This window comes from Homalodisca vitripennis, chromosome 1 (genome assembly GCF_021130785.1).
Source record: "Homalodisca vitripennis isolate AUS2020 chromosome 1, UT_GWSS_2.1, whole genome shotgun sequence".
Taxonomy (NCBI): domain Eukaryota; kingdom Metazoa; phylum Arthropoda; class Insecta; order Hemiptera; family Cicadellidae; genus Homalodisca; species Homalodisca vitripennis.
The window spans coordinates 73991329-74017989 of record NC_060207.1 but is presented as its reverse complement, the minus strand read 5'-3'; the positions used below and the strand labels follow the sequence as shown (position 1 = coordinate 74017989).

At 35.1% G+C, this 26661-nt stretch overlaps 1 protein-coding gene across 2 annotated transcripts in view; it reads left to right on the top strand.

Annotated features, from left to right (window-relative positions):
- Window positions 1-26661, top strand: part of LOC124364719 (epidermal growth factor-like protein 8) — a 50651-nt gene that overhangs the window by 13327 nt on the left and 10663 nt on the right. For both annotated transcript variants that reach the window (XM_046820416.1, XM_046820424.1), the window contains exons 3-4: window positions 24627-24752; window positions 25481-25599. In XM_046820416.1, coding sequence (XP_046676372.1) covers window positions 24627-24752; window positions 25481-25599 — 245 coding nt within the window. The remainder of the gene's footprint in view (window positions 1-24626; window positions 24753-25480; window positions 25600-26661) is intronic.

Sequence of the window (26661 nt, the reverse complement as noted above, 5' to 3'; positions counted from 1 at the left end):
CATTTATTCATAAAATTGCAGTTTGGGAATTGATTTAAGTAAAAAAGTTTTTGTTTGATTTTTTTAAGGAAATAAATTAAAAATTGTATTTGAACTACAGTTCTTGAAAACTTTGAATGTAATTTTAAACTGAAATTTAGATCGAACGCGAACGGAAATACTTACAATGTTACGACTTTCTAAAACATTCGTAAATACTTAAATATTTAAAAGTCTAACACTATTTAATTCTTTCCAAATTCTTAATTAGGCTTATTTTTTCAATTGAAATCAGTAATATTAAGTTAGTTAGAGTTCTTTTCTGAACATGTATTAACTGCTTAACAATGAGAATTAATGAAACGAAAATTGGTATCAGTCAAATGAACAGCGCATTTTTCACAACAGATGGAGGGAATCCAAAAAGGCATTCAAGTTATTCAGTAGATTTGTGTATGCATTCTAATAAGTTACAAAAGTACCTTTCACTTTTACAACCACCTCCTGTCACCTAATCACAACTGCTTATAGAAATGGTTGTCCTCCCAGGGCTATGGAGGTCTCCCCTGGCATTCAATGATTCGGAATGGTTCTTGAGATTATGATATGCTTATTCAGTGACCATTGGGTATGCTTGTGACTAGTTTACCTATGATAACAATAAGAGGCGCGATGCCTATGTGTGCGATGACGCCGGTTACCAGAAGTATATTAATTTGGAAATCATCTCATCAGAGCTCCTTATTTGAAGAATTATAATTCGTATGAAAAAGATATGCGTAGTAATTAAATCAGCTACATGGAAAGCCATTACTTTGAAATTATAGCAGTTTTTCTCCTTTTTTTATTTATTTAATATTACAGAAACTTTTAAAAGAATATGCTCTATGTGAATCATGTCTTTAGTTAAAATTGCAAATTTACTAAAAATAGTTTTATTATTAAAATTAATAACATATACAACATATTCAGTTAATTTAAGATTTTAAAACTTACAAATGTAAAAGCAACTACATAGTTGCGTTGAAAACGTATTGGCAGATCAACCACTGTGCCCTGTGAAGTCAAAAGGTCTGAGCTACAAAACTTATTTCAAGGACGGGACAAATCAAGAAGTCCCTATATTTTATTTAATGACCTGTCTTTATACAATCCTTAAGAGGGATAAAATAAGGGAGTGCAAAAGTTTTAACGATGGGAGTTTAATTTCTATTGTGTGCATGAGACATTCGGTTTAAACCAGCCGAAACACATAAAAATTAACCCTGATTAAAATTCATTTCAAACCTCACTTCCAAAAATACAAAATACTTACATACTTGCAAGTATAATGTAGACAAGAAAAAGCTCTCATGATAAGAACTGCATAGTGAAGATCGGCGCTTACATCCAGAATATCGAACACATGTGTAGAGGACACGCGCCTGTGGCACTAACTATGTAAATACTCGTAGACGCGCCGCTGTATAATCTTCTACCTCGTTCATTGTTTTAAATTGACTCTGCCCAGAACCTCTCATGGCCATTTAATGCCCTGACGACTTGCCATTTTCTGCAATTTGTTGCAGTCGGCACGTAATCAATAAAATGTGTATAACTGGACGTCCTGCAACGTAATTCCCAGGACGCAGTCAGGACACTCGCATTAAGCGTTGTGATCCTGGCGGCGAGCGGTGGCGACGCCTCAGCTGATACTGGTTGGACTGAGGCTCACGGGCTAATATTCTACACTTATCCCGACATGGTTCGCACAGAGGAAACGGCTTTGTCATTAACTCGGGTAATAGGAAGTGTTGAGTGATTCCCACACTACGTTGTTGTGGGACAGTTTATACTACTCGAAGTATACCTACGCTGTTATGGACTACTCTGTACCAAAAATAGTGTTGGCAACCTTTTTGAACATCGCCTTTTCTCGATCTATTGGCAAACAATTTGGTCGTCTTTGTACGTTGGTTTTTTTATAATACGTCTTGGGTAATTTAGGGCAACCACAACTGGTACATTTATTAAGTTGGATAAATTTAAAAACAGTTGTGACAATTTAATAATTAAATATTTTTAATATATTTAAATATTAATGCTATAAAAATATGTTTTCAAAACAAAGGGCTATAAGTTCAATTGCGCAATCAAATATTAAGAAATAATTGAGAGCCAAAAATGTACACTTTATTTTCTTTTCGCCATATTGACATTTTCCATTTAATATGGCTTTTTGATAATATGCTCAAATACAATAAGATTTGTGGTAATTGTGTTTACTCAACAGATTGTGCCTCCTGTGGTCTAAAACCTCGCAATACAAAGAAACGTAGTATCACCAAAGGTATTATAAATGACTTAGAAAGTTTTCAATTTTTCTCAACTATACTAGATATATTAGATATCAGCTAACCTTCATGAAACGTTGAACCTATATTATTTCATAATTCACATGTTTGAACATTCATCTAGAAACTTTTAAGTTACAACACAAAATCGCGAACACAAATGCACTAAAGTTTAAGTCGATTTTTTAGACTTCTGGCTCTCATCACAACTTATCTCTTAGCCAATGAAGATTCCAAAATACGTGTCTACTCAAATCGTCAACACTTGGCATCTCGTAACTTGTAAATCACAACAACAAACCATCGTGCAACAGACACTAAAGTGTAAGTTGACTTCTCGATCACGGCAGTATAACCTCTCTCTTATAGCCAATAAGGACATCAAAATTTAAGACAAAGTCTGAACAACAAGAACACTAAAATAAAAGTTAAAGTAACATGTAAATCTTAGAGCATAACAGTAAAAATGTATTCTTAGCCATTGAACACCATATGTAAGATGACTAGAAGAGATGTCAACTCTTGACATCTTGAAACTTGTCAGTCAATGTGACATCTTCAGACATCTCAATCACTACACGACTTCTCTGCACATAACTTAGCTATAGTGGGAAGTGTTGATTCAATGCGAATATTGAGTTCAGCTCCATTTATCCTTCCGCTTAGTGCAGCATCTGAAATCTGACACTCAATGAGGACACCTAAAAACAAGGCACCAAGAAGAGGCGCCTTGAACTCCTGTAATCATGAAACTTGTAAATCACGCCAACGAACCCCGGACAACAAGGGCGCTAGAGTGTAAGTCAACTTGACATTTAGCAACTTCTCGATCACGGCAGTAGAACTTCTATCTTAGCCAATGAAGACATCAAAGTGTTATTTTGCTAAAAGGCAATTCAATTTGTTAATTGAAACTGTCCAGCCGACACTCTGACAATAATAGAGAAAAACAACGAATTTCTTTTATTAGAGAATAGTATGCTACAGCTATACATACTAATTAGTATTTGTAACAAACTGTTATGTTAATTATATGACTTAGTTTGACTGAAATATAATTAAATTTCTTTTAACCAGCTGGCTTCTTATTACAACTTGGGATGTAAGAACCACAATCAAAATAGTTTAACAAGAAATATAGGGTTAATTTAAGTTCTCGAATTTTGTAAAACAGTGAACATATGTACTAGATGTGCGTTACATCAACGGTAATTTTGTACCCATAAATTCTAAAAAGAGTTTATATGTTATATGTTTTTATATTTGGCTTTGTTAATATTATTTCTTCAGATATTTATACTTAGAAATGTTTACAAACCTGCACTACGTTAATGTATCAAAAGATAAATTAATGCTCACTAATGTTTCCGTTGTATACACTTACAGTAACGATTTCTGTTTCACTAATGGATTTCGATTAATTGTGAACTCTGAACTTAATCAGTGGGCTGTATGTGGTTAAAGTCTAGGGGATCTACAGTAATAAAGCAGGAGGAGCACCTAGTTAAAAATTTTCTATAGAAATGGGACACTAAATCTGTACCTCCGAATCTCTTGTTACTTCATTGTGGAGGAGCTCTGCAATAACTTCCTCCCTCCCCCTAAGAGATATAGCTGAATGAAGTAATATTTCCGTCATTATCTGCTGCAAATGTGGCTGCAATCATGGAGAGCCTGCTTGTAAGTCAAATTCCACATTTACATTATACATTTAATATACACATTATGATGTAATTATATTATTGTAGTTGATTAAATACTCTACAATTTTATTATGATTTTATTTATTTTATGTAGCGTAATCATTGTTAATTAATAAATATATTGGGCGCTTTATATGAATTCAATTTTGTATAGCGTTTTGAAATATAGTCCAAAAGTTGACGATCTGAAAATCATCATATGCGCACGTGCGTTAAGACGTGTTAGTTAAGAGAATTGGTAGCCAATGTCCTCACATGTGGTGTGAGTCTGTTTATTAGCAATTTTATAATTTTGTTGTTTAGCATGTCAAATGGCCTTGATCGTTAAGTTCATACCATGTTGTTTTAGACAGTATATGACGTTTATAATTTAGACAATTGGAAATAAACGTTACTACACAACTTGATAAATTTGTCAAAACTGAATCGATATTTTTCATTGGAATTAAGTACCTACATAAAAGATATAAGGCTACTCACTGTCTTCATTATGGTCATACGCTCTTTCATGTGTTATTTATTAAAATTCATGTATTATTCTAATCGCACAGTACCATTTTTTAATAATATAAATTTTAGCATGGAAATGTTCATTAGGTTTCTTCATAGAAGGCATTTAAAACGCAACGGTTCGAACTGGGATTTAAACCGTAGTCCAAGGGTAATATACTAATATTCTATCCAAAGTGATTGGTAAGTAATATAAAACTAATAAACATAGTTATTTTTTATGTCACAAATGTAATATTATATACCTTGTTTGTGAAAATCCAGAATAATTAATCATAGTATGAAATCAATAAAAGGTATACACCATAACAACTATTTGGTTGCCTTGTCATCGCTTATGTACTAGCATTCAGTAAATGATGTGCGTTAATTTGTCAACAGGATATTAAATATTCAAATGACATTATAAAAATAGAAGAGTATAAATTGCCGTACCCAGATTCGCGAAAGTGCCACTTAGCGAGAGAGGTGTCTAATTAAGATAGCAGATGGCCGGCCCGAGGTGGACCCTCACAGTCACACTGCAGCTGCAGCTAGCTGGCCGCCGCGCCGTCCACTGTGTATGACAGTAGTTACCACATCGGCTCGCGCTAGTTTATAGTCTCTGTAGGTGACCTCCCACGGACCCACACACTGCAGCTGCAGCTAGCTGGCCGCCGCGCCGTCCACTGTGTATGACAGTAGTTACCACATCGGCTCCCGCTAGTTTATAGTCTCTGTAGGCGACCTCCCACGGACCCACACACTGCAGCTGCAGCTAGCTGGCCGCCGCGCCGTCCACTGTGTATGACAGTAGTTACCACATCGGCTCCCGCTAGTTTATAGTCTCGGTAGGCGACCTCCCACGGACCCACCACTGCAGCTGCAGCTAGCTGGCCGCCGCGCCGTCCACTGTGTATGACAGTAGTTACCACATCGGCTCCCGCTAGTTTATAGTCTCGGTAGGCGACCTCCCACGGACCCACACACTGCAGCTGCAGCTAGCTGGCCGCCGCGCCGTCCATTGTGTATGACAGTAGTTACCACATCGGCTCCCGCTAGTTTATAGTCTCGGTAGGTGACCTCCCACGGGCCCACACACTGCAGCTGCAGCTAGCTGGCCGGCTTGCCGTCCACTGTGTATGACAGTAGTTACCACATCGGTTCCCGCTAGTTTATAGTCTCGGTAGGCGACCTCCCACGGACCCACACACTGCAGCTGCAGCTAGCTGGCCGCCGCGCCGTCCACTGTGTATGACAGTAGTTACCACATCGGCTCGCGCTAGTTTATAGTCTCTGTAGGTGACCTCCCACGGACCCACACACTGCAGCTGCAGCTAGCTGGCCGCCGCGCCGTCCACTGTGTATGACAGTAGTTACCACATCGGCTCCCGCTAGTTTATAGTCTCGGTAGGTGACCTCCCACGGACCCACACACTGCAGCTGCAGCTAGCTGGCTGCCGCGCCGTCCACTGTGTATGACAGTAGTTACCACATCGGCTCCCGCTAGTTTATAGTCTCTGTAGGCGACCTCCCACGGACCCACACACTGCAGCTGCAGCTAGCTGGCCGCCGCGCCGTCCACTGTGTATGACAGTAGTTACCACATCGGCTCCCGCTAGTTTATAGTCTCTGTAGGCGACCTCCCACGGACCCACACACTGCAGCTGCAGCTAGCTGGCCGCCGCGCCGTCCACTGTGTATGACAGTAGTTACCACATCGGCTCCCGCTAGTTTATAGTCTCGGTAGGCGACCTCCCACGGACCCACACACTGCAGCTGCAGCTAGCTGGCCGCCGCGCCGTCCACTGTGTATGACAGTAGTTACCACATCGGCTCCCGCTAGTTTATAGTCTCGGTAGGCGACCTCCCACGGACCCACACACTGCAGCTGCAGCTAGCTGGCCGCCGCGCCGTCCATTGTGTATGACAGTAGTTACCACATCGGCTCCCGCTAGTTTATAGTCTCGGTAGGTGACCTCCCACGGGCCCACACACTGCAGCTGCAGCTAGCTGGCCGCCGCGCCGTCCACTGTGTATGACAGTAGTTACCACATCGGCTCCCGCTAGTTTATAGTCTCGGTAGGTGACCTCCCACGGACCCACACACTGCAGCTGCAGCTAGCTGGCCGGCTTGCCGTCCACTGTGTATGACAGTAGTTACCACATCGGCTCCCGCTAGTTTATAGTCTCGGTAGGCGACCTCCCACGGACCCACACACTGCAGCTGCAGCTAGCTGGCCGGCGCGCCGTCCACTGTGTATGACAGTAGTTACCACATCGGCTCCCGCTAGTTTATAATCTCGGTAGGCGACCTCCCACGGACCCACCAACAGCTGTTTGTTGTCGCGAGGAGGAATCTAATCGAGAATCCCTCACTGGTATGGGTGCGTTAGTTCCCAAGTAGCACGCAACTTTTCCTAAATACATTTTCAGCTACCGTACATAAACGAAGAGGCCTGTAAAAAAAGTATGGATAAGGTGGCAGACAGGATAACTGGTACTCACAAAATGTACTATAATTTACCTGACTCATAATTGGGATAAGTGAATAAAATATTTGGTACCTCACAGCCAATAACCTGGTGGTGGTCTAGTCTCACAGTAAACAGTTCATATGGCTGCTCCTGAAGCTGTTTCTATATGAGATTGAAATATGGAACTCAAAATTATAGACAAGATTTAAAGAGGATAACAACTTCCGCTCCTTGAATCTAGATCTCACATTCAAATATCGTGTATGAAACGATCTTGACGACATAGAATCTTGATTTTCGCAACATGGACATCAACGGAGACATACTGTCTATATGTAGTACAGAAGTAGGCAACCTCGTGTCGTCGCGACCGGAAGAGGGCACCTTTCCAGAGGACTAAGTATTCACCGCGGATCCACCACTACATTTCCCCTATCCAAACTTAACCAGCTTTGATGAGGGAAAGATAAACTAAAAATTTAGATATGGTTCCGAAAGTTCCCTAACTAACACTTAACCCAAGACGATCTAGATACACTTGCGACGAGTGCCACTATAGATTTGAAGTTGGCGCGTAATCTATCAATAGCTACGAACACCATAGCACGCTGCGCCGACCTTCAGTTCATAGCTTTAACAATGGGAGCCTACTACTATCTGAAATTCTACTGAACCGGTTCTGGTAGGATCATTCCTGCCTAGGATAGCTAGCGGAGAGCGGAGGTTGTGTTGGAGTCGTGCGTCTATCGTATAGAGTAGGCCGGATAGAAGTGTATGTAGATCGTCTAGGCTTAAGTGTTATAGTTAGGGAACTTTCGGAACCACATCAAAATTATTAGTTTATTATTTCCTCATCAAAGCTGGTTGGGTTTGGATAGGGGAAATCCAGTGGCGGATCCACGGTAAATAAAATAGTCCTCTGGAAAATGCCCACTTTCGGTCGTGACGATACGAAGTTGCAGATATTGGTAGCAGAGCGTGGTTAACTTGTAAACCAGTTGTTGTAGTCGTTGTTGTTGTATTGTGCTCGAATGCACTTTGAGAAAAGAACACCCTACTTGGTGCAGCTCCTGTTTTCTATTTGTAAAACATTGATCACGATTCTCTTAAGCGAGACCGACATGACGCTGACGTGAGTCTCAAACTTAATGAAGGAGTATTCGAATACATTTTAGAGTAGAATAGCTACTCGAATAATACAATATGTATTCAAACACAATTTTATTTATATTGTCCGCTCTCCTAGTTCCAAAACTATTAGCGGCTAATCGTTTAATAAAACATAATTCACACTCATTCACCTAGTATTCTACACAGTTGACCTGAATTATTTTCTAGGCTCCGCGAATAACTACAGTTGAACAACAATTACTCTGACGGTCCGTTATCTATGGTGGTCATGTAAAACAAATAAAAATGTAACATTATATTGTGAATGGATTATGTTTTATTACATGACAGAATGTGAGAAAACTTGTACCTGTCAATTGAACATTGACTACTTTATGTATAGACTCATGTCAAAATTAATTGATAAATAAATCATTCTCATTCTTAGGTAAGAACAACAAGATTATACAGTGAATACATGAGTTTTTTTAAAGAAACCAGAACTCTTTTATTAAATAGTTAAAAAATCTGATCTTCAAAACAATAAAATATACAAATATCTTCATAATATTCCAAAACAAAAGTATACTCTTATAAATCTTTTGACAAAAATTAATTAAAAAGACACCATTTTTTTATAAAGGTGGAGCCAATCAATTATTTATAAAATGTTAATGTGTAGCGATCACACTTCCACATAACCTATACCCACAAAAACATATTCGTTGAAGGAAGTAGTTAGAAGACACTTTTGAAAACGTTTTTTCGAATGCCCGATTATTACTCCGATAAAATCAAATTTCCAATTAATTGATGATATGCAGATTCAACTAATTTTATTAATGTAAATCTCAAACAGATTATACATCATGACAGATAATAAAGACATAATTGTTACACACTATCTTGATAGACTGTCATTTCGCTGTTGTATAAACAGACATTCAAGTGAATTCCATTATCAATAACGACAATACGCTTACATTACAAATTGCCTTTAAGAAAATACAATGTCTTGTTCCTTACTGCCTAAATAAGCACTTTGCAGCCTTGATCGGAAGTTTCAAGATGACAAGTTGACGACTCGGGGCAAAGTTTGGGATCTGGAAACTTTGAAAACTTGCGCGAAGGAAACTTGCAACTTTCTTGTATCCAATATAGTTCGTGTTTTCTGTTTTTTTATTTCCAGCGCATGACACAGCACATTATTCATCCCTACCTAAAATAAATTCATTTCCAACACGTGGACTAATCGGTCATCGATTACTAACTAACTGTACTCACTTCCCCAGGAGGGTTCACTTCTGGCTGGTTTATACTTTCCAGTTGAACCCACAGTGCGTACAGCAAAAGCCGATGTGTCACTAAAATTTGGGCAACCTTATGGATGTCCAGGAGCGGCATGTCACTAACCACAAATGTCGAAATTCTGGGGCGCAAGGGTAATTCGATAGGTCTAGTCTACTGCGGGGGAAGACTGTTGGAGTTGGTGGGGTTTGTTCCCTAAGAGTCAAAGGTTCTTGGCAGCCTAGACATAAAGGTGTGCCACACCCTGCCTGCTTTAACTGGTTCAGACCTGGCTTCTCATTCTTCCGATGGGACATGACCTAAACGATTATACACTCAAATATTGCCCAACATAGATAAGGCAACAGCTACTAAATTCCCACTTTTAAAAGTTTCTACGACTAACGTGGTCAGTCGTATCAGAAAAATAGGTCAAAGTACTTTTCGAAAAATCATAGACATTTGTTTAAACAATGTATATAATATTTTAAACCTATAATGTAACAAATATCTGTACAAAAGATCTTGCCAAAACCGCATCCAAACCGTGCCATAGAATTACCCCCGTGAAGGGTTGATGAGAGGAGAAAATGAACCACTGAAAATTAAACATCATATTTGGTCATAGGCCACGTATATAAAAATACACCAAACAAAAATTACGTCTTTTTGTTTTGTTCTTTTGTCTTTCACTTATATTTATTAAATGTAATTTAATTTCAAAATCTTTGGTTTTGGGTTTGATAACCATATTAAGTTATCAACTTTATATACCTAACTGGACAACCATCAAACCTTAATTATAATTCCTATAATATTATACCTAACAATGTAATTGTTCTTCATTTCCCAGAGCTCTTTTAGAAGAAATTATAAAAGTTTAGCTGTTTCCTTCGAGTGTAATACGCGCTCTGTCTCTGGCTTCAAATACATTATGTGCCAGATGACTCTTTGATCTATTATTTAAATTATATAGACAAAGAACAACGTTTAAGACGTACTGCAGGATTATTGTTACATGTCTTGAGATAATCTGCAGATATTATGTTAATATAACAGATTTATTATAAATATAACATTTCATAATAGTTAATAGGTTTTATACAAATTTTAATCCTGAGAATTATTTTTGAAAAAAAGATTATAATGCATTACAAATTCTAATAAAGAATAAATACAATGCAATCGTAAATGTCAGTTCTGATTGTTGTACGAGCGAACGGCTGCATTTCATTTGTAATGATTGAAGACTGTTATATATCTATGATACCACGGCCTAATAATTAGTCTACGTTAAGATTGTAGGACTGTAGGTCCACGCCTAGTTTGACGAGGGTGGCTGACGTCACTTTTCTGCAGGGTAGGACAGTTAGTCCACGCCGACACCTGTGGACTAACTGTCCTACTTTTCAAAACTGACCTGGCAGTGCATTAGTTTTTCTACCTGTACTTATTTTTTATTCTGCTCAATGATGCTTCCACTACATTCGCACAGCGTACTAATAAAGCAGTAAATATTAACAACAGTTTACTCGAGCTATCACATATGAAGTGGATTACTAATAGGGATTATATCTTAACGAATTCCATACAGCGTTATATTACTATCTGATTAATTTGACATTCTCCTAATGAATCATAAACATCTACAGTAAGTTTGTATTAGTTATTCCTTATATTGGATCATCGTTTGTATAATACTGTATATACCAGTAGACACGTTACTCGTAGTACACGTTAATTGAAATGGATGGTTTATTGTTTTATTAACATTGTTAATAGTTAAAATAACCATTTAGTTCATATCTAATATATCATTTTTAAAGTTGTACCAAATTAAGTTAAATAGATACGAAGAAATATTTTATTACCTTAAATAGTGGCTCTTGGCACATAATCCAAACAGTAAACAAAACATCTGCCTACACAGACATACTAACTTACATAATAGTGACCTTATGCCGCTAACGATACGTTGTAAATATCACTCAAACAGGAATTCGATGAACGGCTAAAAAATTTGACTGGTTTCAATTGCTATTCATCGCTATATCCCGCTGCGAAAAAATTTAACGTTATTTCAAATAGTGATCCCGGAACGCCAGGAGATAACATATTTAATTACTAGCAGTTATACGGACTTCGAACGCTCCAAATTCTGAAATTTATTCTTAACCCCTATTAGTTTTATTCCCCTTTAAAATAAACCGTTAACCGTTAAAAGTTTTAAAATTTGGTGTTTAGTTAGTAAAAAAGCCCTAGTTAATATTGCTTTGTTTTCTCGAACAAGGTACATACAAACTTCTGAGAAGCCTACTTCTGTCAAAACTCAAATAAACTATGCGTTTTATAAATATATAAAAGTTATATAGTACATTCCTTTGATGTCTGCATACAGTATTCATCATGCATACTCAATATTTACTAAAGTGTACAGTTAAAAGTAGACTTTTAATAAAACTTCTTATCTAAATATTTGTCTTACTTATGCTCAACAGTGGTCGCAAAAAAGTTTGAAATAAGAAGTGTTGTTATTATCAATCTTACTCTATGCTTTCACGACTAAATGTAAGGTAATTTATGATTGTGCTACTATAAAACAATGTTTACACAGAACAATTGACTAAAGTTAACAGGCTCTTATACTATTATATAAATGTCTTGTTCTCTTTACCTGATTTTTCTGTGCATTCTTACGATATTTTTCGTTGTTCTCCTAGTCGGAGCGAAAACGTATCCAATAAAGCAAAGACCACTATAATCGTTACAGACAGACATTCTTAAGTTAGAAATGGCGTAACTAACCTGACTTTATTTTATGTATATAATTTTGTTTCACTCTTTTTGCAGCTGTCTTATGTAGTGTACTGAAAACTATTTAGCAGATATAGAGTTTAGATCTCAAAACATCCATTCAAGTGCTGCAGTGTGAGTACGACGATCCCTTGTCAACCCCTCGTCAAAAGAAACCCGTGAGTCGGACAGTGGGTCCCAGGCCGGGACCGTAGACCCACTGTCCACCCCTTAAGAAGTAGGTAAGAAATGCTTCCGGCAGTTCTATGACGTGGACCTACAGTCCGTTTACCCTACGTTAAGTGTCATAAATAACTGCGCATTGTTCATTGTTCAACATTTCGCTTTCAATTGTTGGAACAAAGCATTTGTAATGAGTTGCACTCCTTACCAGAAAATACCCAAAGTCTCATTTCTCGCAGGTAATCCCCATTATACAAGCTGCCTGCGGCAAACTGCAGGGAGAAGTGCATCTCATGAGCGTTAACTGGACAAGCGCGGTAATGGGCAGAGGCAATTTACACAATGACGGAGTAGATTATTACACAGCGGCGTTTGTGTTTACCAGTGCACCTCAAGGCGCGCGTGTCCCACAATTCTATGTGAAACTTGAGGATTTCAAAATTGATTTCTCTTCTCAAATTTTTATTAAATCAATAGTGACATGAAACCCCTTCTGCGTGTACCGGGCTTTCCAATAACCCCTTCATGTTACCTTTTATGAGGTTGAACATTTCCAAAAATCTTAAAATAATATAAGAATTCTTAATGAATTTTAAATATTTCCTTCTATTTCCATTGTGTGGAGAGCAACTCACATATTTTGTATAACAACTCAATGCATAGCCTTCCTTATCTCTAATGTTAAATTAAATCTCTTGAGACAAGAGTATGATACCAAGAAACCAGATTTCTAATAACTGCCCAAATTTGCCCCATTTCATTAAATTTACAAATATAACTTTAAAATTAAATTAATTTAGAGACAAGTAACCTTCACTATTATTCTTATTCATCAAGACCTTTAAAATAAGATTTCACATAACAGAATCTCTCTTAAATATTTTACACTTTCCAAAAATTATATTTATATATTATATTTATCATGGGTAAGTAAAATATTTTAACCCCTTCGTGTAACAACCTAATCAAATCAGAAAATTGTGAAATAAAAGTTTTCTAAGTTCAATCCATCCAACATAGTTTCAAACTGAAGTTATAATTTTCCTTTGTTTAAACGGTACAAATGTTTAGTAAAGTGGCCAGTATCATGTCATCAAGACCATTAATTTTAGAATAATGCGGTGCGTAAAACCGTAAAACCGTGTTTATTTCATTACCCCAAAGAAGATTTTGAATATTCTCAGCCATTCAAAAGTTAAGTATAGGGAAGACTTTTGGAACACCCGATAATCTAGGCAGGCACCGAGCTAAGGTATTTGGCACCCTGGGCAAAATTGTCAACTTTCAGCCTTTTTCCCACTTGGTCGATAATATTGTGATTTTCATTTATTACGATAAGCTTTTAGATTTTTCGTTATTGACTACGTATACCAGTGATCTGAGCTAATGGCATAACCCATCCCAACCTAACCCGGCCTAGCTGTTATTATCAATCAAGACCAGGTTAGGTATTGATAGAATTTAAAAGTGGTAGGATATACGTACAACGGAAAAGATCCCTGCTACAGGCACTAGACTTACTAATTTTGCACGTGTGCCACAAGAAATAACAACAAAGGCTGGTTGATTTTTCTTACAAAACATTTGATATTTATTTACAGAGTAAGGGCAATGATCTCTAATATTGAAAAATTTACATCAAAGCTTTCTTTCTGGCTTTTAATTTTGCAAACTTGTTTATAATGTCAGCAAAACTGTACTATAACACAACATTACAGATGTTAGTTTGTTTTAAAGAAAGAGTTGATCTCTTCGCATTCTTGACACGGGTCAAAACAGAAAACCATATTTCTGCGGTTCATTTGGTGACGGGCAATTTAAGAAAAATCCTGATGCATACTTCAAGATTGTAAATATAATTTTCAGATAATTTTTTGTAATTTAATCCTATAAATAAAATATTCCTTCGAAATCTTTCTCTTCCACATACATTTTAAAGTGATATAACACCGTCAATATACTGTATGTATAAGTTAAGTTAAGAGTAAAGAAGAACTATATAGCTTATAGTGCTAGTTATGATTTTCGTCACAGTTATAATAGACTTGTTTACGTTTACACTGATTTTTGTTCGTTCCTGATTCGGTGAACAAGGCTTATTCAGTCTGATTATAATATAAACGAAGAGGGAATTGAAACAGTAACAAACATATTTGATCAAATACCTTGGTCAACACTTTATGAACAATCATCCTTTTCTGTGTGTTGTCTTCATGAGTTGTTCTATAAAAGTATTTGAATATGCACACCAATATGTTGCATATTGAAAAGCATTCAATATAACTCCATTTTTTTAATTCACATTGATTATACTTTGAATATCATTTTACCATGTCCTTCTTCATCATTTAATAACTTGTATAATTTTTCTTCAACCCAAACGTTTGCGTCTCCTAAAATTTGACGCCCTAGGCATATGCCCAGTGTGTCCAGTTATAGCCCCGACGCTGAGTCTAGATTAATACGTCTAAAGCTTGTGTAACATCACGCATGTAGTAAAGTGGTCAGTCGGATATTTACACATTATAGTTCATGTTTTTATGGTTATTTATTACAGCTGCCATTTTTATAGCCTACTCACTAACTTAGGTAATTTCCGATTTCGAATCATGTCACTGAATACACTGTATGCCACTCAAGTGGTTGAGGATCTAGGATAATCCTTTCTTGGATCTGGACTACTGACTATATTTCTACTTTTCTGCCCTATTGTGTATAATAGCTTTAGTTACACGTAAACTTTACAGGTTATATGTGACGTATTTATACATTTCTACAGACATTGAACTGGAACGTAAAACTGTTTCAAAATGCGCTGTTGTATTGATGATCATAAACTTTAATTCATAAGTTTCTGAAACTACTGAAATAATTATTGGCTGCACGTTAGCGAAGCCAACTACTTAAAGGCAGCGTCATGTCTTCTGTCTGTCTGTCTGCAGGATATCGCTAGAATAAATGGTGTAATAGACTTGAAGTTGAGAAAGTAGGCTTCGTTTTTACATAGGCTAGATCGAGTTCGAGGATGGTGCATATCTGTCAATGAATCGTACAAAATGCACTTTGATAGAAAATATGCTTGAGGAGCTAAAGCCAATGATATACAAAAAAATATACTCAGTAGAAACACACAACATTGACTCCAAGACTTGCCTCCATGCGGGCTGCTAAAACTGCAGGTCTCATGACAACCTTGAGAGCCAAACCAGCAGTAATGTCCATACATCAGCCGGTCTTAAATAACACAAATCTTATCATGTTGCAGGATTTATTGATACGAGGGGAAGATCGGAATGTAGAAAAGCAGGTACATGTGTTATTACACAAATTAGTTACGAAACTATATTCCAATGTACCTGGCTGCTGATCGGATGTTTGCGCGGTAATAGTGAGGTCGGTGTGCCTGCGCTAAGAGGCATTACGAATGCTTTGCACGTAGTGCTCGGAGCTATCTCAATTTTGAGAGTTCTCTCTTGCACGAACTCCCCTATTTCCAAGCCGCCAACTTTTATAGACCGGCAACAAGTTATCCAGTCTTCTAGATTCTTTAAAAGGCTACACAATTATTACTTTTCTATTATTTTCACATTATTTGATTTTCATCATTCTGCATTAAAATCACGCATGGTATGTTAAAATTCGCTTCTTATTATAACAGGAATATACTGAAACAATTACATTCTTAATCATACGAACATTTTGATTTTAAATATCAACTGTTAAATTATGACGATATTCTGCTGCCAACTTATATCTCTTATAATTATAGAAACTAGCTGTATTTTCTCAAATGTAACAAGCCTATACAAAATTTACTAGAAACCTGATGAAACCTTTGGTTTCGAAAGGCCTCGTCCTAAAAATAAAAGATATGGGAATTTTTTGTTTTATTAACATTTAATGCTATTTTTGTTAATGTTTAAATTCCCTCTTTGTCTTTATTATAATCAGACTGAATAAGATTTTGTACACCGAATTAGGAACGAACGTGAAATTAGTTTAAACGTGAACAATTCCATTCCAATTGTGGTGAAAACTGTATGATATATTATCAAACCAACAATAAACAGACGGGGTTCATTTATATTTTAACATGCCATGATCTCTAATGTATCATAATTATGTAACATTCAGTTCTTAACTCTGTATCTTTATTTCATGTTAATATCGAATAAGTGTATACAACAATTTTAACAAAAAATTCAGTATTGTATTATTTCGCTCTGTAAGCATGTGCTTAGGTAGTTTATTATTATTTGAATGGAACACCTAAATATTGATGAAAGATGCTGTTAATAACTCTAGATAATACCAGAGAATGTAAGATTGGATGTAGCTATAAATTTAGCATAATTTATTTCGTAGTAGAAGCGAAAAGAAAAATTGCCCCCTTTTATCTCAACAGGGTTCTTTTGTTTTACACCTTCACTGAGGGTTTATATGGTCTTGAACTAGTGCCGAGCCTGACGCACTAAAAATCTAACTCAGTAAAGTTATAGTGTACTGCACAGTCTAAATACAATTCCTAGACCTTTGTTACAAATACACTTTCCCATAAACTCATACTATGGAGTATCGAAGGAGTCAACATAACCTACCAAATTATATCGCTCAGGCGGACTGCTATTCAACCTTTTGACCCCAAAATCAATCACGGTTTTTCCTTGAAGCAAAAGAACCAATGTGCCCAAGTCTCTAGAACCTTTCTATCAAGAGTTATCGCACAGACGGACGGAAACGACAATATTTTAGGAAGGTTTCCGTCATGTCCTTATCGAGGAACCGCAGAAGTATAATGTATGTAAAGGGAAACCGTTGGTGCTATATTTTGATTCCATTTATGTTTCTCTCTCCAAAAACTCTCCCTCTGATCAAAAATGCTATCGACCTCTCCGAAGAGAAGTACTGGACCGGTAACACATAAGGCTTAACTCTCGGCCAGGAATGTGGCAGACCTTGCCTGTCGTTGTCTGTCTAACTCTGCATACTTTTCTCTTTTATTTGGTGTCTCATTTATAAGCAAATGTGTCCTAAACGAACAAGCGAATGGCCCTCTCGGACGAATATAGAGGCCGAAGGTGTGTTTACATTCGTTGGAGTTGATCCAACACTAACCATACAATGTATTTGTTGATCAGAAGACAAGGAGTTTATAAGACATCAACAACTTGTGTATACAATCTTATTTTTTGTTTTTGCTTTAGGTGCCTTGTACTGTTAACTTTGGAATTTTGTCCGTCTGCAAATTTTGTATGTTTGTCATTATATCTTGAAATGGAGTTTTGGAAATATACTCTGAGTTGAACTGTACCGGTACATAAATATTAGAAATACAGGTTACGTAAAATATTATTTTAAGGAACAAAATTAAGAAAAAGAGGTGAAACAAAAATTTGATTTACTTTTAGTTATATTTTGCAAATTTTGTTTGGCTACATACGAGTATTTTGGATAAACTTATCTTCATGAATCATCATCTACTTTTTCTGTACATTCCGCATGGGAAGATCGTGACGGTTTGGTATAACATCTTTTAACGAAATATGGGTCTCCATAGAGGCCGAAATATTTTACAGATTGAATTGTGCAAGCAATGTTTCTATGCGCTATGAACCAGAAAACGTATGTAACAGTTATGAGTCCAGCCACGTACTATTTACCAAATTATTCCTCTCAAGAAAAGGAGAGGTTGATCAAAGAAGAGAAAGGTTTTTGTTTACCACTTCTTTCTTTTCATTCCTTTCTCCTTATTTATCCTTGTGTGTTCCTCCAATCTAATTACGGTTATGTCGATGGCAACGTGGACAATCTATGTTACATCGAGTATTATTACAGCAACTTTTGGTTAATTCTGTTGTTTACATTGAAATTTAAAGTGTCCCTTCCGGCTCAGAAGAAAGGTAGGTTTCTCAAGTGGCCGGCATCGCTAAATGCCAAATTGAAGATGCATTATTAGTTTAGATGTTTAGTGTGAAAAAACGATGAGCAATAAATCTGTATTTTCATGTTAATATAATCTAAGCACTTTCAAACATTTAGAAACCTTATAACTTTTAAACCTTACAAGGTAAACATTTGTATGCATATGCATTTTTTGGTTAAAACGTGGACTTAATTTAATTATTATTTATTAATTCGAAATTATGTTTAAACATATTCAATTATAAGGTTTTAATTGTATGGTTCTATAACTTTAAACGGCCACCACCTTACAATCTTAAGAGTAACAAATAAGTAAGAATAAATGTTGCTTGAAATCGCTTGACATTGTTTAGAAAGGTGACAATTTTGATGTAAATGATGAAATACCGAAGACAAAACATTTTCCAAAGTGCAAATGAATGCAACATTGAACGCTTTATTCCTAAGGCTGGCTATCATACTCCACCGAGCTATATACAAATATTACTTCTGTACCAACTTTAGTTAGAATCTATTAAGAACTACGGCACTTCTCGTGTTCACAATTAATTATTCCCGTATGTTGTATCATACCATACGAGATATCACAAAAATACGTTAGAACAATCATTACTGTAAATTACCTGAAAATTCGAAAACACTTTTTTGCGCAATAATGCATAATAACTTATACATAATCAATTTTTACCAAAGTTTTAATGGCCGCCTTCTTGAAAGTTTAAGAGATACTGAAAAAAGTGAGAGAATACAAGTTGTTTATAATTACCTAGTATATTTTAAAATGTATCGTTTTGTGTCATTTATCTTAACCATATCAGCCATATCAAGCATTTTCAATAAAACTGGCTTGTGTTTACTTACAAATCCTATATAATTTTTACATGACGACAAACATAAATGTATGTTTTATCTGAAGCGGAGTAAGTTTCATAGGCCAAGCCCATTTATAACATTTCCGATTACATAATAAGACTACATCAGTCGCCACTTATACTTGTAGAGCGAGTTTCATATTATTAAAATCTGAACATGGAAATATGTAATTGAAGAGAGCGCCCACATGAGACATTAACATGTACAGAGTTGGTGTTAGATGGGTTGCAGATTGCGCCACTTATCTCTCGGTGTAGGTAAACAAGCGCCTTGCATCATTGTGACGTGTGTCGACGCTACAAACATCAGCTGCACTAATATCAAAATAAAAATTAGCAACTTATTAATTAGGTACTCCCACTTATTTTAATGTTAGCATAAACACTTTTTGCGAATATTTCTAAATAATTTAATAAACTCTTATTTTTGTAAACTCGTCATTTTTATTGGAAACTTTTCAAGAGAGAAAAATACCGCCCAACTATATTTTTTCCAGTAGTAACCCTGCTTTTGTGACACACAAAAAGGGAAAGAATAAACATTTTGTCCCAAAGAAGATGTCTTAAGATGGTGTTACCAAATGTTTATTGCAATATTTTTTTTCTATTGATAACGAGATAAGAAAGTAGAAACCAGCGTTGTATATATCAATATTAGTCCAACCAAAAACCGATTGCACCATCAATCTTTATTCATTTTATCACTGCTTAAGACGGAATTCTTAACTTGACCTTCTTTAAACTTCCAGAAATACATGACACGGGCTCGGTGTTCCGATTAATAAAAACTAAATACAAGACAAACGCCCTTTTATATTACCTAGAATGAAATTGAAATCAAGTTATTTGTTTATATAGTAGACTAATGTTATCTATTTTTTAATGATATTTCGATGTGTGAAATTGAAATATCCTTAACCAATATTGATCAATATATCGGGTTTTCATCAAAATGCTTACTTACATATCCTTTCCAGTGAAGAGATATATATTTGAAAGTTTTAAGTGAAGGACACCCATTTTCCACCGAAAACTTTTCAATACGCCAATGTAGGTCAAAATCGTGCATTTTTATTCCACAGTTTATTTATATACCATGCAGGCCTACCAATAATAGTTTAAGTTATTTTCATTTTATATATACGAGAAATTACATGAATAGTAGGAAATTTACGCAACGTTGTAACCTGGCCCAACAAAACGGCTAAAGGTAAAAATGTTGATTGCTCCCTGTATAATAGAAGGCATGTTTTTAGACTCCTACTACGAAATAGAATAAAATTATAAAATAAACATTTGTTTGATTTTAATTAAACCTTTAAAGGAATTAATACTTCCCACAACACAACGCTTAAATGGCTTAATAGAGTAATGTGTGTTTGGCGATGACTTGTTCCACGTGTACAGTAACGTACCCACACCTAGGAGTACGTACTGTAATGATATGGAGCCACGTAACAGAATGACTAAATGTGTTAAGAGAACAAATAGTAGGACAAGAATAAAAGGAAGTTATGTTGGCAGAGATTTGTTGTCTGTACGAGACTGGAGAAAAGTTAGTTGGCAAGTTGTGGACATATTGTTCGCCAAGTTTGCAATTACTGTGAGTTACAAGACAACTTGTCCCCGCAACGTGAACGCTGGCAGGCCGCGCTATCGCTGTCGCCATTGCTCGTCGGGATCGTTCTGTCTTATCGACGTGACGGGCAAATGTCGGTCACATAGAATTTTCCCACTTTCATACAATATCTATAAATTCTTTGAAGATAATTGAGATGAATGTGTGTTGTGTAAAAGTGTAATACTCAACCTTAACACTCGTCCTCGGTATACTCGTTATATGTGTATATCCATTGTATATCCATCCGTTGTATCAGTATACTACATACTATAAGTTAATATATTAGCACGAAATAATTTTAGAGTAGGCTTATACAGGGTTTCAAAGTCGGAAGAATTATGAGTTTTTGTTTTATATCATGAAAACCCCAGTGTTTATCGCCCATTCGTTAACAGAGCTATTCAGGGGGCGTATCTAAGGGGGATGGGGGGGTGGGGTATAGAGGATCAATCACATCCCAAATATTATTTAACCATGTAGGTATTTTCATTCAGAAACCGTTCAAAATTATAACAAAATGTTAACACACACATAATATAAATGTATTATTTATTCTTAATTAGCAGTTACTCACGGTTTCACACGCACTTTCGTAGCCTTTAATAAATACCAATACACTAAAAAACAAATACCCGGGAAAACCCCATGTCCATTTATTTGTTTTCACCCTATAGTAATGATTAGTAGTAATATAGTATATATGAGTGGTGGTTATTCTTTTAGAGGATAATTAATTATCGATTAAACTGTTATGCTTAGCAGAATTGTACAGATTTTGGCTCTTACATGTTGAGAATCAATACTTATTATCTATGTATATTCAATGAAATATTTTGTTATTAGCACATATTTAACAACCAGTTAAAATTTAAAAGTTCACATTTTAGACGTTTGTTTATTGATAAATGCAAAATAAATATCGAACTCCAAGTATCACTAAAAATATGTCACTAACATTACAAAGTCTAAAGTTTATTTTAATAAGCTACAGCGGTCAGCATAACCCAAGGAGATTTAAATATGTTGATATCAATTTTAAAAATAAATAAATAAAAAGAGTACTTGGTGAAAATTAACTATAAATAACAATTACGTATATAATAATAAATTTATACTAATAATAAAGAAATATATATACATATAAATTCAATAATCACTCAATCATAGTGTTGCTGCTCTTGGAAAATTAATAAATTGTTTATATACATACGGAGAGATTTAAGCTAACTCTATGGGACATGACAAAAATTCCATTTTCATTATTGAATATAATTTTATTTCTTTAAAAATACAAGCATGAATTAATTAACTTACTTAAGTTCTGCAATGAAAACCTCAAATATACCTTTCAAATCAACTTTACTTTTAAATAATCCTGGCAACCATGCATGATGAAATTAAAATTTTCTCTATCATCAAATAATTTCCAATATTTCAATTTTTCTAGATAATTTAAAAGTGATCAAAATTTCCAGCTATCAAAACAAATTATTCAGATAATGTTTATATTTTATTTAAATGCAGTAAAATGTTATTATTGTTTAATACTTATGTAATATCTCTTTCAGAATTGGTTTCAAGAACACACTCTTTATCCTCAGACATAGGACGCAATAGAAAACATTGTGTATATGGGTCCCCAATGTGTGTACTCCTTTACAATCTCAAATACTAAGGTGTCATTAACCTTGGTCTCACTGGAGACCAACTGAGGCGTACAAAGTCATCTGCTTTCATTTTCAACTTCCTAGATTGCAACATCGTGTGACAGAGGATCTTTTATCAAGCAGTAAGGCTTACTTCCTCTAGCCTTTAAACCAACTCTTGCTAGCAACAATCTTGGCACATAAAGAATAACATTTTCTTAATCCTAAATTTAGTATCTACCATTTTTTTAATTTGTATTGTCTTTAATACATTTTATTATTGTCTTTAATACATATTATTTATAATCATAGGCAATAGCACAGAAAATAAATAAACCCAACTCTTTATTATAATTTATTGTAGATAGCCCAGAATCATTTATAATGACTCAACGACTACTCTAGTCATTGAACAGGTAGTATCTTACTATTTTTTTTTTGTTTTTTGTCCCATATGGGTCCATAGATTTTTGTTATTATTTTAGAGGATATGTTTTGATTATCTATTACAATTACATGATTATGCTGATTTAAATGAAAGTGTGTGACAATATGCTATTTACCCTAGCTTTCAAAGATCTTGTGACCTGCAAACTAAATTTATTTCTATGCATTTGAGGGGATGTTATAACTGTTAGAGGACATATTTTGATTATTTATTGCGTTATTATACTCAGAAAAATAAATTTGATTAATGTAAACAATCTATGTAATTCCCTTCATTTTAATTTAATTACCTTGTGCCACAAAATTTTAATTGCTTGACTTATTTGGACCCATACGATTATTTTTCATGCATGAAATTACATTTTCTGTATTAATTATACATATATGATAATTATCTGTAAACCGGAGAGGCCCGATGTTATTATTAATTAAAGAAATTATTTCTTCTTAGTTCTTAAATGTAAGCACCTAGTCTCATGAGTATTATCTAAGTATTCCAGTTCACACCATTATTTCTGCAAGTACGTGTTATTTTGCTGAACTCTATTCCATATTTGGTTTTATATCTTTTTCAGTTACAGCTGAGTTTTGAGCCCCAAATATTTCATACTAGATTATTCTTACCCAAGGATAGTAAGAGAATACCTAGAAATAATAAAGAAAGAAAAATCTTCAATAAAGAAGATAGCATCGTATCATCAAAAGGCTGGTAGTCTATGATGAAGAAGCCGGATTGACCGTTGATTTGTTATTTTTCAACCAATCAAGACACAGCACCATCCCCCCTTCAACTCACTTGTGGTTTTGTCATTTTCTGTCTATTTTGTTTACTTAATATGGTTCTTCACAATGAGGCCAAAACATTGCAAGATGGATTCTTAAGGATAGTTGGTTGAATACGTTATCTCATGGTGAAGTGATATTTACTCTAATACAAAGTTACTTGGAACACATAAAGAGAGTACTACTTTTTAAAATATACAATTTTCCAAATTAATTGCAGGGCTCTAATTCCTCCAAGAAATGTATTGTTAGATAATATCTGATATCTGGAGTGAGAATGAAATAAAAAGGGATGACTAATTGAGTGTTCTTGATTAGATATAGGCTAACCTACAACACCAAGAAGATCAATATTTCTGACTTCTCTATCCAACATGGGTTCTTGTTGAACAAAGGTAAAATTCTTAACTTCAACTATACATACTTTTTGAGTTATCTTTTGGAGACCTATACTTTTCATCATTATTCTTCTTTCAGCAAGACATTTAAAACAAGTTACCACACGATAGGGTTACTGTTAAAAATTATATCTGCACACCAAAAAATGGGGGTTAGAGATGGAAGAACCTCTTAATACGAGTACATGACAAAATATTCCACTTCTCCTATTAACAATAACTCACAGCACCTTTTGAGAATGGAACAGCCCATTCATAACTTTATAATAATAGGATATCAGAAATTTATTTCCTTAAATGTTGTTGATTTTATTTCATATCATATCAAATCAAGATCTTTAACATCTCTCTTATGGATTTCATCATCTTCGCGAACGAGTCGGTTATTTTAGAATTCATTCAAAACAAATCAATGTTATGTAATTACCAATTCTAGAGACATTTTAGATGTTTGATCTCTTAAGCACAGGGAGGAGGAAAGATTATTTAACATCTCCTACACAAAGTTGTTATTTTGTACGTGTGTTCTACAATCTCAAGCTCTTGGAACAGCTCTAACGTAAACATTCCTTGATGTTCCCAGGAGACACGTCTGCACCATGGACAAACAGGTGAGCCAGCCATCAGTCAAGAGATTTGAGGCTTACCGCAAGCCCACATACCAGAGCTATGCCCACAGGTGCCATAACAAAATCTGCCGTGGAGTCAGGTATGGAAACAAATACAAATAATCTTTATTGCCAATCTTTATAAGCAAGAGAGAATTGTCAATCTTAATAAGTTTTTATTTTTTTAAATCCATTTTTCACTAGAAAACAAATATTTTTCAAGTGGTTCTAGTCTTTGCTCAAGATTTAATACTGATGTTCCTCATTTATGAATGTATAAAACTGTTGTTACATAATATTGTTTCCCTCATCTTACATTTGAAATTTGTTACTTTAGTAGTAACACAAGTTTTATATCTACATTTTTTTCTTCTAATATAAGGTATTAGTGTTAACAACCTACATAAATGTTAAACTTAAATTATGTAACAATATAACTAACATTTTTCTCTAGAGAGTAATGTGTTTGAGCCTCTAGACTGACCCGGCAGATAAGAGAAAACACAGAAGCCTCAGTGAAACATGGACCAAGCCTAGTATCATCAGTGACGATCTATTTACTAACCTCAGTGATAAATGTAGGTTTGGACTGACACACTACCAATTAAATCTTTCATTATTCAGAAGTGGGCCTAAAGATGGCCCTTTCTTCCAATCTGACCCCTTATGCTATTTAAAAAGGCTCCTGTTACACTGAAAGAACTCATGTCCAATTTCACATGTAAAAGTGTTTGGTAATATTTTCTAACTCAGTGGGTACTACTATGCTCCCATAACACCATCCCTCCATGTTTGCCTTATCACCACTAGCACTTGTACTTTGTGACAGGGTAGTCTATGAAACAGCTTATCGAGATGTCTCGGAGAGTAGAATTCGGAGGGAGCCGTCATACCATTGCTGTCCTGGCTGGTCCCAACAGCCAAAGTCTAGCCTGGGCTGCAACACTCGTAAGTAACATTTTGTAGGTAACATAAATAAGCAGCACATTAAGGAAAGTATCACAGGGAGCCGTCCCCTCTCTCAAGATCAATACAATCCTCTGAAAGGGTATATGCTTTTATTAATAACTTCAATATAAATTTTATTTATACATTGCATCTATTTAAATCTAAAAACTAAATAACAAAAAATATTCTGTTCAAGAAATAATATATTTGTATTACAATTTTATGGCCAGAATGTATACTCTTAAGAGACAATTACTATAAGCTCTGCAACAACAGGATGTATACTTTGGATCGTGATATTAAAATGACTTTATATGACTACTTGTGACAGATTCATAAATATAATTTTTTGGTCAGAATCATTTTCCTTGCTATTATAATATTGTAAAACTACTTATAGTAATACAAGTTACTATATCATAACTATATAAAATATAAACTAGTAAGTTACCATCATATACTAAATAATGACAGAAGTTCAGTTGTCTTCTGGAGGATAGTCTATAAATTTTACATAATTGTATATTTCATTGAAATACTTTCATTCAAATTTTCATTCCATTTAATTTATATTTAATTTTTCCATTCTCTGACGTACTATCACTAACACAACAATGTAGTATCAGTTTTTTTCTGTAGTAATTTAAATATTTATTCAATTTTTTCCACGTTTCCAGTGATTTTTAAAATCATTTGTGAAATGTAGGTAACTCAAATATTACATTCTATTCTCTTCATAAACTTTTTCAGGCCAGAGTTGATGCTGATTAAAATGTTTCTTCATGTCTATTTTAGGAAGGTTATGTGTGATCGTTCCAGTCAAATTGTGTATTGTTCTTTCATCTGACTATACATGGTAAAAATAAAGCTATCTTTCTACAGCCATGTTAACAAGAGTAAAACAAAAATATTTTTAGAGGATCTTTTAAGAGGCTAGTGAGTTTATTTTTGTTATTTTTATGTTGCACTTTATCCAAAATGTGTATGAGAGTGGAGAACACTTCCCAATATTAAAACCTCACCTTGTGATAAAAAAATCCATTTCTAAAAAGGAAATGCAAT